Genomic DNA, 13,519 nt, shown 5'->3' with positions numbered 1-13,519 from the left:
AAATGGTGATTTGACAAGAATAAGCTGTGCTTGTTTACATGCTGCCGAATTGGAGAACAACTGGACTGCATGTCTTGATCATAGCAAAGCTTTGTGGTATGTAGTCAATGTCTTGTACAGGGCTCACTGAGAAGCTAAATTGCTGTCTCTTGTCCTCCTCTGGGCACTGGTGGTGCCGTGGCCTCACTGGAGAGGCTGATGACGGGATTGTTCAGTGATACTACGGAGATGCTGCACCAGTTCTTGCTAATAGAAGGCAGCTTCTGGCCCCATTCTCCCAAAGCCTCGTCAGTTCCCTTCTTCTTGTACAACCAGCTTCAGGTTTGAGCCTGTGTGGAAGGGAAGGTGTTTAGCAGTAGAGGTCCCTCTTTGTCACTCTTCTTTTTCCTTATTTTTTTTCCTTCCCATTCAGATAGCATTTTTGAGCTATTGTTTAGTTTCTTCCCCAAGTAGCTGTGGGTATAGCTCTCCAGCCTGACTTTACTGCTTACATCCAACCAAATACCCTTGGGCAGACACTCAAGGAAATCTTGGGTTTTTTTTCCTTTTTTGTTTTTTTTTTTTTTTTATTTGGCTGCTGTGAAGGAAAGCTGGTTTAGGATTCGTTTCATGCTCTAGTGAAGCAGGAGGACTAGAAACTCTAAATCTTGGTTTAAGAACTAGTCTTACTACATGTGTACTGTTTGTGGAAGGGAAATCTGGAGAGAGAGTCTAATTAGTCTCCAGAATTAATTGGAAGACTTCAATAGGAAGCCAGGAATTCATTGTCTGTCAAATGACCTCATTAAAACAACCAATCACACCTCCAAAGCAGAGAGGTAAAGCGATTTCCTCCCTGTTCCTGAATTATCATTTCACCTTTGTTTACAGTCTTTATTTTTCTATTCTGCATTAGATGAATGCTTTTGCTGAAGTGAATGCCTTTGATTCAAGGGAAAGCGTTAGAGAAGGGAGAAGACAAATGCCTAAGGCTGACTGCAGATGAGTTGAAATGAACTGTGGATTTAGTCTCTGTCTCTCATTTAAATTTGCCTTTAGAATTAGAAAGACGTATTCTAGAAACAATGACTTTGTATTATAAATTAACAGGACTCTCAGTACTTGTAACAAAACTGTATTTAAAGGTGGTCTCCTTGCAGAAAATCTAAAAGAATTTAAACTGAGTTTGTGTACTATTTTGCCTTTTTTTTTTTTTTTCCTCTCCGTTTACCAAGACCCAAAGTGCTGGTACAAGATTTTTCTTCTAAAAGTAGATCTGTCCTGTGTATTTCTGGCTGTAGCCCACCAAGGAATAATTCATAAATCCTTGAATCTTTAGCTGAATTACTGTTAAACGTTTTCCAGCTCTGTGAATTAAATAAGTATTATATAAGTAGATAATCCAACCTGTGTTATAGAACTACTTTTAACATAGATTGGTACATGATCAGCTTTCAAATGCGTGGTGCTAAACTTCAGCATATCTCCTAGAGGGGATTTCAGTAAAATGCTCTGTGTAAAATGTGTACATATGAGGTTGAGATAGATGTGGATATTAAGCCTTCTGTCAAGCCTCGACTCAAATGTCCACAAGGAATAAAACTGCAATTTTTGAGTGATGTTTAGAGAAAACAAATGGGTATTACTGTCATAAAGCTGAGTTGGTTAGTTATAAAGTGAAGGCTTATTGAAATGCTGTGAAGTCTCCTTTCCTGCCTCCAAGGGGGAAAAAATGTGTGTCTTTGCTAGAATGCTGCCTTTCTTTGATGGAGAGCTGCAAAACAAGAAAGGCACAAGCACAGCTGGCTCCATCCAAGTGTCAGATGCGAAATGATACTTAAATCTGAAATGTACTGAACCAATGCTGTGGTTTGCACACCCATGGGGTGTGCACAACAGCCCTGCTGCATTTATGTAAAATGTCTGCCATGTATAAAATGCTCATTGGGTTTTACTGTTTGGTACTGCAGACCGTTATTTCAAGAAAAATAGTTCCTGAGGGGTTAAGCATTTTCAATTATTATATGTACATCAAGTGAATACTACTCCCTTTCTCTTCTCCCTTTCTCTTCCTTAAGAACAGCCTCAATTACTTCAGATCTGCTTAGGGGGGCTGCCCCTACATTTTGGCGGTACTAAGAAGTTTCTAGGCAGTGCGGAACTTTCTTGAAAACTTCAAGCAAATGTCTTGTTTTGCTAAAGAAGGTGCTTGTGGTACTGCTTGAGAGTATAAGGGGAGGAGCTCCCCTCCCTGCTGTGATGAAAGGCAGCTGACCCCTGTCTGTGTTTCATAGCCAAGGGAAACTTGTTCCAAACTCCTCTGAGTTGTGGGAGAAAATGAGCAAGAGAAATGGCAGAGGTTCCTTTCAAACAGGGATATCCCAAATGGGTACAGTCAGAGTACCAGGGATGTCCCTGTCCACTCTGCAAATGCCCCTTCCTGGAGGGCTCTTACTTCCAACTTCTGTGGAGCAATTGGACAGTTTCCAGTTTCAGTGTTTAGTTGCTGCCTTGGTGGTGAGTGAAGGTGGTGTAGAGTATTTGTGGCTTTGACAGATGACTAATAAAGTCTTCCAAAGGCAAGAACTGAACTTCAGTCTGTTCCTTCCCAAAGCTGTCTTAATCTGATGTTTTGGCATGGGAATACAGCTCTTTATGGAAAGAGCTGTTGAAAGGCAATACTAATAGCATTAATCCCAAGTAAAAGTCTTTTAAGATCACTTTAGAGAGTTTACTTCTATGATGATTTCACTGCAGGGCTTCATTTAAGTTTGATAGTGAAAAATCCTAAAGTGCATTTATGTTTCAAGTAGCACCATGCCGTATTAGTTTTGCATGGTCTTTACAATGATGAAAGGATAACACAGAACCAATGCATAGTGCACTGAAAGCTGTGAATTTTCAGAGTAAACCTGCCTCCCTCCTTTTTCTGACCTTTGAATGGATAAGTACTGTTCTCTGACAGGTTTAGAGTAGATATTGTTGCAGTGCCTTGTGCCTGCAAGGAAAAAGACAGCTTCTAGAGGATGGAGGGGGAGTATTTGAGGTCTTAACAAATCTACTTTTCTGACCATCTCTTTAGGTTATCAGTCTGTCCAGATGGGGAGTACGATATTGGTATGCACAGACGGGTTCCTGTGCTGGCCTTGATCTAGTTAGTTCAGTAGTGGAGGCCAGGACATAAAAGGTTCTCGGTGAGTGTTTGCAACCCATGCTGATGTGTGCGCTGCTCTGCCTTTGCTGCTGTTAGCTGAAGCCACAGCTAGTGTTGGTGCAGCAGTAACCGTGGTGCAATGGTACATGCAGTACAGTATAGATGTGCATAAACTGTCAGGAAAGGAAACTGCTCTGTTGGGGTGATACCTGCCAGGATTGTGGTCCCACCAGAAAAATCCGACGTGTTTCCCAAGTTAAAATACACATTTACAGAGACTTTCCTTATGCACAGTGTAGCACCTGGATAATATAAGTTTCAGTGTGACTTTTTTGGAAAGGTACTGTATTGTCATTTAAGTGGTGACCTTGTTGACTGGAATTTTTAGCCTCAAGCATTCAGCTAGGAAGTCACGCTTTTTGTCCTTTCACATCAACCTGACTGACTAAATCCATAATTGCATTCCATGTTTATAGCTAAATGATTGCATGATAAGAACCTTTTTTTAGGTGTATACATAGTAGCGTGGGCAAACATTATTCTCCCAATGTGACGATAAGGGGGTGATTTAGCTTTTGATGCATCTGCAGTTATTGTAAGAAATTGTATACCAAAAGGATTTCAGATAATGCTGCGACTCTGCCAGCTTCTGTTCTCCCACGATTTAAAAAGAGACAATGTGCTGAAGCTGGGGAAAATATCAATGTGAATAAAGACTTGGTCCACGAATGTATATATTTTATTTTTTCCTCCCCCTGAGAATAGTGTAATACACTGAGCTCCACACCAGTTTCACCCAGTACAAGCCAGTGGTGCTACCACTGGCTCCTTGTTTCCTGCCTTGCCTCAGACTGGCATGAATGTAGGTGTGGGGCTGAGTGGTGAGCCTGGTTGGAGAGCCAAGCCAGTTTGGAAAGTAGCAGGGCAAGGGAAAAAACAGCTGAGTTTTTAGCTGGATCAGCTTTCTGTTCCAGCTGAGCATGCAGCCAACCAAAAAGCTAGTGCCGGCACAGAGAATGGTGAAAGAAACACCTCTTCTGGCAGGAGTGCTGATTTCTGTGCAGGCTTAAACTGTGAAGGTCTGCTTTGACTATTTGCATTGTATCCAGCCATAGATTTTGCTTGATTCAGCAGTTGGTAGAAGGCCCCGTGTAGTAAAAGCTTGAAATACAGCTAGCAACTGAGCCTGAATGCTCATGCAGAGGAAAAGCTAGTTGTTCACACCTCCACTGTGCGATGAGAGCATGTATATGAGTTTCCTGGAGATCAGGCCAGAGAAATTCCAGCTTAGCAGTAAAAGCTTAAATAAAAATGTATAGTTTGCTTTGAATTTTTTTTAAACTCAAAATCATGGTATTATGGGATCATAAAAATTACTCATATTTTGTAATCTTTTTTTCCTAGGAATTTATCAAAGAGCTGCTAACTCGGATAAGAGGAATGAGGAAACTCAGTCCCCCTCAAAAGAAGAGTATATAAATAACTTGAAGTAGTAGCACTCTGTAAAAGACATGACAAGGGAAATGGGACTTTGAATACAAGACCTCTATTAAAATAGTTGTCTTTCTCCACAACTTTTTTGATTTCATTCAGTTTTGACTCAAGGAATTTCTTTTGTGTGTTTTAAGGGTTCTTTTTTAAGTGTCAATTTTTTTTATCGAGAATATCAACAATTTGGATGCTGCTCAACTTTCACTTGAGGATTACCGAAGCAAGTGAAGAATCCAAGAGTTAGTGATGAGGGGCAGCAAGCCTACATGCTGAACCAGAAGATCTTGTAAATTTACAGAGCTAGGAGACTTCTCCTTGCAACTAGTTGGATAACGTTTTTTAAGTTGGTTGTACATTTAACTCATGGATGTCAAGTTTCTTGTGCTTGTCTGTACATAAATTATAAAGTGGGTTGTGAATACTGTTTCACATGGATGGAAGGAAAAGTTTGTTACAGTAAATTATTTAAATGGTGGTTATTGCAAATTTGCTACCAGAAGGTACCAATTTAGATTACTAAAATGAGTGCTGCCATTTTTCTAAATACCCTTAAAGCAGCCCAATGAAGAATTTCATCATATCTCCTCGCTTAGACTGCAGCATATGAGAATTGGGAATTTTAAGGGCTTAATTTGTAGACCTAAAGTTATTTGACTGACTTTGATGCTTTGCCAGATCATTTCCTCTCCACCTCATGGTGTCTTGGAACTGTGCTAACCTATACCGAATAAAGGCCTGAAGTGATATCTAGAGAAATGTCCGCCACCATTTAAAAGCTGTTTCACAGTGGAGGAAATGCATTGCTTCCTAAATGAATTACAAGCACTGTCTTGCATTTAGTGATGTGGTCTTAATCGAATGCAGATTCCTCTCCTGTTAAGGTAGGCAAAGAATATTATAGCCTTTGTTTATGGCTCTGCCCTGAGACGTGGGGAGACTTCTTAACTTGGGCTCTCTTACTTGTAAAAGCAAGAACAGAAGAGAGATCCCTGCTCCCTCCTAGAAAATGTCCTAACTGAAATGTTCAATAAGCTACCATATGCTGGTAGGTGACACTAGTCAGGCATTTTATATCAAGGGTGCTCTGAACATATTTTATTTTTCAAAAGAAGTACATGTTTGTGAATTTTATGTATACTGGCAAGCTTTTTTAATGTATTTAATTTTGTAATGTTTACCGATGAGTTTATTTACCAGATATTTACTCAAATAAATGGAACAACTTGTGACTTGTTACATGTACACTTTACAAGACTACTGTTGCTGAGTAGGTTGGTAAACGGACTTGCTCTTCAAAAAGAGAAGCCGGTGAGGTGGTAAGTACAAGAGAACCCAGCTGTACAGATCCTAATTGGCTTTTAATGTGCCCGGTATCACTCATCCAAACTCCTGTAGCCTGGTGCACTCAAAAGCCTTGCTTTTGCAAGTGTTTTACAGATGAGGCCTTTCTGCCTTCCCTGTGCTGTGGGGGATTTAAAAATGAACAAAAAAAGCCTGGAAAATCTTCAGGTAAATGCTGCTACTTCCTTTTTTCCTTCCACTAGAGGTGAGAGTAGGGGAGGGCTTACACTGGGCAACTCTCAGTTCTCTACTGAAGCTGTGGCAGAAGAGGGGGTCTTTCAGCAGGAGGCCCTCTGCCATGCTTCCCTTCTGCACCTCTCTGAATTCTCCTCAAGAAATTCCAGCAGCCCTAAGGAAAGACTTGATTTGTTTGCCGCAGCATCTTAAATGTAAATATTGTACCTTACTGAAGTTGCAGTTCACCTCTGGTTTCCTAAGGTGTCTTCCAGCAATTTTTTTTAAAATTGTGAAGTGAAATCTGTGCTCCCGGGAAATTGTGGGGAGCTTGTGATTTCATTTGGTTTTGTGTTGGGATGCCCCACTATCGTTGTGAGCATTATCTGTGGGATGTCTTTGGTTCTGAAAGAGGCCCGATGTGAATGACCTGCCTTGCCACAAGGAGATTCTTCTCCTTGGTCTGTGTTCCTTGTAGAGGAACTCATGTAGCTATGTCTAAATGACCAAGTTTGTAGTAGCATCACCCTTTGAAGGAGAGAGAGTTACAGGAAAAGCTTCCTTAACTCCTGAGGTAAGGGGCCTTTTGTTAGATTTTTTTTTTTTTCACTCAACTCTGTTGGCAGAAATGAGTGCTGTTAGTAAAGAAGACTTAGTTACTAGCAAACTTGTGATGTTTGACTGGGCAGGTACTTTCACAAGCCTTAAAAACCCTATTGGTTTGTAAAAGCATTGGTAGCCTTTTGTGAGCACCAAGTTTATCCATCCAAAATGTAAAAAAACCCTTTTGATTTGAGACATGTTAGCAATGTTTAGAGTTTTGAGCTGGTGTCTGAAATGCTGTCTGCTCATAGGTACTGTTCCCTGACTTCATAAATTTATTCATAGGCGTTTAACACGTGGGCTGAAACAACTGAGAGCATGCAATACACCTTTTCAACTGCTGAGGTGGTTACAGCTGCCTGCATTCAGCAGGTGGTATTTAGAAATAACCCCAAGTCTGAACATTAAAGGTTCTAGTAACTTCCACATCTACAGATGCGTTTTTACTTCACTTATGATTTCAAATATAATTTTTTTTCTTCCTATATAATAATGGTGTGCAAAATCAGAAATGTCAAGTATTGGCAACTGTACCAGTTCTCTCACCTCCTGCAGCAAAATGCTGCTCCAAAAAATATTTTTTTCCCCTCGTGTTACTTGGCTAAAAAATACCCACCCAGCTGCGTGCATCACATATTTGCATCTTTTGTCATGTTCATCTTGCACTGAAGTAGCTGTGGAAAATAGCAGCCTGCCCCTTTTAAAACCAATTGGTTTGGTGATATGCTTACAAACAATGAAGACTGGGACAGTCCTTACTATTTTTTTCTTTTGTCTTACGTGGACGGGATAGTTGCTTCTGTGAAGGGCTTCCTCTCCTCTAGCTCTACGTGTTTTTCTATCTTACAGGTGTCAGTGAGCAAACCCAAACTCTAAATAGCTTTTGTTTGGAGCTGGCCTGATTTTTACTGGAGACTCACAGGGTCTCATTCTTGCTACTTTTTACTTAATGGAGATACTCTTGGCCTTGGTGTAAGTGAGGGTAAAATCGACCCATTCACTTAAGATTTCATTGTGCTTTATGTCTTTTATACTGTGTGGGTGTTCTTGGCTCTGGGCAATATTCGAGGGGCATATCAATAGCACACTGTTACTCAAACAACTTGAAATTAGATCTTAGAGCCCAGGCTCTTCGCTGCCTTGGCTGGACAGCTTGCACGAGAAGGGCCAGCTCTGGCTGCAATGAGAGCTTCCTCTGGGCTTTTTAAGTGGCCAATGAAAGGAACTGAACTTCCCTCTTCAAGTATGTAGTGAAGCTGAGGTTTTTGGTATTGAAGTGCCTCTCCGGTGTACAAAGATTGTCTGCAAGAGCGTGTGTTTCTGGGGTCTGCTTCATGGCATAATTAGCCTTTGCATGTTTTACAGCAGGAGCTGACAGTGTGATGTCTCCTGTGGTTGCTCTTCCAGTTGGCTTAGAAAGAGGAGGAAAGTGCTTGTAATCATATTTAGTGCACTTCGTGGGGCTGCAGCGACAAGATTGTGTATTCCTGTGGCACAGAACATTCTTCTGCCAGCCCTGTTTTTACCCCTTTCCCTTGTTATTCCTATGGTGGGTTTTACTCCTAAAGTTGCCATTCATGCAGGGAACTTGTGGGGAAAACGTGGGAAGGAAGCTTTTCTTGTTCTCAGAGAACATGACTGGGAAAAGCAAGAACAAAATACGTGCTCCTTTTGTGCACTTCAAACTCTTTGACGCTGAGTCTTGGTAAGAGTCTTTAGCGCTTCACCCCGGTAGGTATAATAGTGTATGTGAAACTGGAATTACTCAGCAATCTATTTCTATGATGGTTTTGCTGATTTAAGACAGCCTTAATGTAAACATGCACCTCCAGGGTAAAAAAAAAAAAAAAATAATCAAGTGGGCCACATCAACAGAGAGCTTGTTGCTTGGAAACTAGAAGATACAGGTCTCATTCCGAACAAACAGACCCAGTTGAACTTAAACACTTGGCAAAGTGCTGTAACAAAAGGATTAATTGCTTCTTGGCTACATAAGGCTTATCATTGCCAACATCACGTACAGATATTAAGTAGGTACTGAATAACTGCATGCATTGCTTTTTGAAGGTTGTTAATATTTAGGGAGGGAGGCAGAAAAGAAATCAAGTGCTGGGAAGTCTAGGGGAAAAATCACTAAGAAAATTACCTGTTACATATTTAGCTATTAAGAAAACTGAGAAGAGTCTTGCTTTGCTGCATATATTTCTGTGTGGTAAGAAAATGAGAAATGTAAGAGTTTTCATGTATTGGAGAAAACCATGAGGAGAAAGAATGTCTGGAAGATAAAGGAAAGAAACTTGAAGTGTGGAAGAAGATAGAGCACCTCGATGGTGAAGGTGAGGAGCCCTTTGAGCCCGCTACTGAGGGAATAGGTGAGATCACCGTCTATTAGTATCCCCAAGTTGAAATTGGATGCTTTTCAGATAAGTTCCATTAGATAAGTTATTCAGTTCAGTCAGATAATCAAAGGCCTTAAAAGTCTAGATACCTGCTTCAATTTATTTTTTTTTTAAGAATTTTGTAAAGCAGAGAAAACAAAGAAACTGATTTCTATATATATGTATTGTGGACATGTCACTGCATGCTTACGTAGTGGTCAAATCAGGTTACCAGTACCAGCTACATAAATTACATACAACTCTACTGCTTTTTATTTGACTTCCATGCTACTACTTTTTTTTCTGTCAGTAAGCAAATAGTAAGTGTGAATGTAATTAAAGTTGCTATTGAAACCTAGAGAGAAATTGAAGTGAAGAAGAGAAAATGTGCCTAGGAAGTATTTAGTGTTGGAAAATTATTCTTGCCATCAGAGTAAATACAGAGTGTTCCTGAAGTTTTGAAATAGCTATTTATAATAATCTTACCTAGTGCTGATAGGATTTTATTTGCTTTATTTTTTCAGTAGAACTAATGATCAAATTCTGAGGTATCAGCTTACACTACTTGGACTTTTCTGTTTTCCAGCAATAATTGACATGAGATGTTTTAAAAATGTGTCTAAGACTGAAACTTCTTTTGGAGGTGCAGTTAACAGGTTTTGTTTGTCTGACTACCCCGTCTAGGGGGCAGAGGGGGACAAGAGGACAAGAAACTTTCCTGACTCCTAAAGGAGGATCCTACATCAGTGTCTGGCTTTGTGGATGGGTCTGTGCACCCTCACGTAGCCCATAGTCATACTGGGGCATGTGCGACTTGGAGTGGTCAGTACTTACCAGATATATGAAGACCTGGAGCAAGCAGGTCTGTGACAGGATTGTATTTATCCAGGATTGGTATTTCCCTTCATATTGCTTGACCCGAGGTAAAAACAGGCTGGAAAAACCCTTATTTAATATACTGATCTATAGCAAAGAGGGGATCCCAACAGGGATACTGTGGTGAAACTCCCATCAATATCTGCCGTTTCCCAGTAAGAGAAGCCAATTTGTGACAGTGGCTGCTGTGCTGACCCTGTGGGCACGTCTCCCCACGACTCTGTCTGAACCTGACTTTGGCTCCGGGCCTGCCTTCCTATCCATGCAGCCTCTGCTACGGGTGCCTCGGGCTTGTCCAGCGACCAGTACCCAGCCAGAGCCATGTCAAGACTACAGTCAGTGTGCCATGATGGTGCTTGAGACAAGGGCTCTAGAATTGGCTTGGTGACCTACCACTGTGGTAGGCTAGATAGGTAGGCTTCAGGTGTGTACGTAGAGTTGCCACAACAGAGAAGCTTCTGGATGCTGCTTGTGGGTTACTTAACAGTGTACCTGGACAGCACGGCGGGCAGAGGGGGACAGTGCACTGCCTAATGCCTGTAGAAATGTAATGGATCACACAATGTAATGGGTGACTACCACACCATACCAAAACCGGAGTCAGACTCAACCTGTGCTTAAGTGGGCCCTTGGGCAGTTTTGTACCTTGTTCTTGCAACTAACGATCTACATGCAGTTCCTTGTGTCTCTCCAGTCTTGATTTCAAGCCTACCAAAGCAGTAGTTACTAAATCAGTTTTAGCATCCATTGCCTGCAGTACTCTCATGGTGCATTTGTCTGTAGTCTGCATTAATTTTCCCCATTCCTTCCATTTAACAGCTTGATTATTTCTCTTAAGGACCTTTTATTACTCGGTGGAAATGGGAATGTGTCATCTGGTGCTATTTCTGCCACAGAAGCTCTCCTGCCAATACCAAATCAGTCCAAAAGACTAGAAAGGATGCTGTAAATTTAGTGTCTTCTGAATTATGGCCTCGTACTGCTGGAGCTTATTCACTTTTTGCCTTATTTCTTCACTTTCCCATGTAAGTCTTCATCAGTGTGTGAATGCAACTCAGCCACATACTATAAGGAGGGAGCAAAGTTCCTGGAGGTAATCAAACAATTTATCTTACGTACTAGGGGGGGAAAGAAAAGAAAAATGTGGCCTTTAAGTATTTTCCCCAAATATCTGGAAGACACTCCAGTAGCGTTTGCAGGGCTGCAGAAATGTTCTTGTCTAGAAACCTGAGGGTGTAGTGCAAGTAACAAAACAAGGAGTAACTGGTGGCAGACACACAACTTGCCAAATGGAGATCTTCTTTGTGTCCTTTGCGGAAAAAAACCAACCAACCACCCAAACCCATCTGTGTCTCCTGAGATCAGCGCTTGCAGAGATTGATTTTCAGGCTCCACTGGGCTTTGCTGTGGGTCCAGGCAGTGGCCCTGTGGAGAGGTGAGTACTGGTTCTTCAGGGGTAATGCAGATATTAGCACGCTCGTGTAATCACGTGCCAGCTGACTTGCTCAACCCTGAATCCAGCGTTTTGGCTGCTAATAAGCCAGTGTGTCAGGCAGAGCGCTGGTAGGGTCACCCTTTTCCATTTTGCAGTGGCTGTGATGTGCGTAGTCTCTGCTGCCACTGCCAGTAAAGTAATAACTGCAGCTTTTCAGCCTTGAAATTAGGAAAAAGCATGTTTTTCGTTTGGGAAGGACAGGAGCTTGTTGCCAACCCAAATATAAAAATAACTCTGTTCCTCTGATATATGTACCTAAAAAGCAAGTCTTTCAAATAAGTATAGCTGCACATATGCTATTACCAACTGACAACGTCTGTTTTTGAGAGAGAATGAAGCTGTTTAATGTTCTTTTATCTGGACCCATTTAACTCATGCCTCCTAAACTCCAGCTGTCCTTTTAATATAACTTTCACAGTCATCAGAAATACTTTAACACATTTCTTTGGGGAGTTTTTCTGGTGCTGGTTTAGGCTTAAAACAAGCACAAAATGATCCCATATTGGAAAAAGGCTACGTAAGCTATAGCTTGTTTGCAAGAGGCTCCTCTTTATACTTGTCTCAAAGGTATTTCTGTTTCCATATCAACAATGTACCACAGTAGTGCATGTTTTATAATGGTAAATCCTTGGAATTTTAATAGTCTACCTCAGGTGTCTTCTCTTTCTTTTGTCCTCTAGTGTGCCTTGGTCAAGAGCTGCCACTTAGCATATTGTATTGATTATTTCTTCATCTATGAAGCTGTACATTCAGCTCAGCACTTAATCACTCCGAGGCTGGATTTTCTGTCCTTGGCACAAGGACAATGTGTTTAAAAATATATGTCAACTCTTCGAAAATTAGAAGTCTTAATGCCAGGGTTGAGTGAAGTGATAATTTTTTAACTTTTCCCCTTCAGGTTACCTCTCACATGTGAAAATCTGAGCACTTCCTGAAATTAGTATGGCTTTTTCAGTTCTGATCTTGTTAGCTGCTTCCTAATTCATTTAGTACTTGTATTTCTTACAGTTTTTATTTATGGTTGCAGTTGGTATCTGCTCTAACAACTGTTCCTCCTCCCTCAGAATTCCTCTCTAGTGCTCTCATCCCTTTTGCAGCAGGAATTCAAGTATGTCAAAATTATGCCACCTCTGCAGCACCAGCAAAGATAACTAGGCAGGGATTCAAGATAGATCAAATAAATCAGATTAACCCACAGTATTGCTGTGTTTTCTTTGCTGAAGAAAGTCAGGCTGTCATGCCCAGCCCCAATCCTGAGTTTCACATCTTCTCTTTTTTCATAAAAGCAGAACCTTCCGTAGGAGAGAGGGTTTATTTTTCTAGGCAGGAAGCACCTGAAAGAAAGTGCTTAAAAATCTGGGAGTTGGCTCAAATAACTCAGATTAGGCTCATGTATAAGGTTGGCTTTTTTTTTTTTTAAAAAAAAAAAAAAGAAAAAAAAAAAAGAAGATTGGGACTGTTCAGAGCCTTTGCATCCAGGCGCTGACTCTTGTTAACTAGAAACTGAGGAGCAGCTGTCAAATATGCACCAGGGCTGGGAACCCAGATCGAGCAGCAGGGATGGCACAGGAATATGCTGACCTGCCACTTCTTTCAAAGTTTCCTCCCTGTCTGAACCTTGCGAATCTCAAATACTCAAAAATCATGAGGTAAGTAATGAAGGCACTCCGAGACTACGGAGTCCTGAGTCTTTTATGATGCATATTGGATTGTTTGATTGTTTCTTGAGATGCTTTCTCGGGGGCCACTTCTAAGTTGTTCACTCTGTTGATGGAGGTCTAAAACTTCCTTTCCTGTCTACAGCAATTTCAGGAGCAGAAATCCTAGGAAGGATGCTGGGCTTGAGACAAAAACATGAAGGTGGAGCTGACCATGCTCCTATTCCATGACGGTGCCCTTCTTGTTGCATCCCGCGTAGCCTGTGGAGCTCCCTCCTGTGCTGGTAGGACCTCAGGTCTGCTTGAGCACAGAAACCCAGGAGGCAGACAAGCTTGATAAAATTGAAGTGTGCTGGTATCAGTTGGGTTA

At 41.3% G+C, this 13,519-nt stretch overlaps 1 protein-coding gene across 1 annotated transcript in view; it reads left to right on the top strand.

The window, feature by feature from the left end:
• PPP1R14C (protein phosphatase 1 regulatory inhibitor subunit 14C) overlaps positions 1-5,871 on the top strand; it is a 55,831-nt gene extending 49,960 nt beyond the window's left edge. The window contains exon 4 of the mRNA XM_074168638.1: positions 4,538-5,871. Within this exon, the coding sequence (XP_074024739.1) occupies positions 4,538-4,612 (75 nt within the window). The 3' untranslated portion in view covers positions 4,613-5,871. The remainder of the gene's footprint in view (positions 1-4,537) is intronic.
• The last annotated feature ends 7,648 nt before the right edge of the window (positions 5,872-13,519 follow it).

The sequence above is a fragment of the Numenius arquata genome, chromosome 2, assembly GCF_964106895.1.
Source record: "Numenius arquata chromosome 2, bNumArq3.hap1.1, whole genome shotgun sequence".
NCBI classification, from domain to species: Eukaryota; Metazoa; Chordata; class Aves; order Charadriiformes; family Scolopacidae; genus Numenius; species Numenius arquata.
This window is presented reverse-complemented; position numbering and strand designations above follow the sequence as displayed.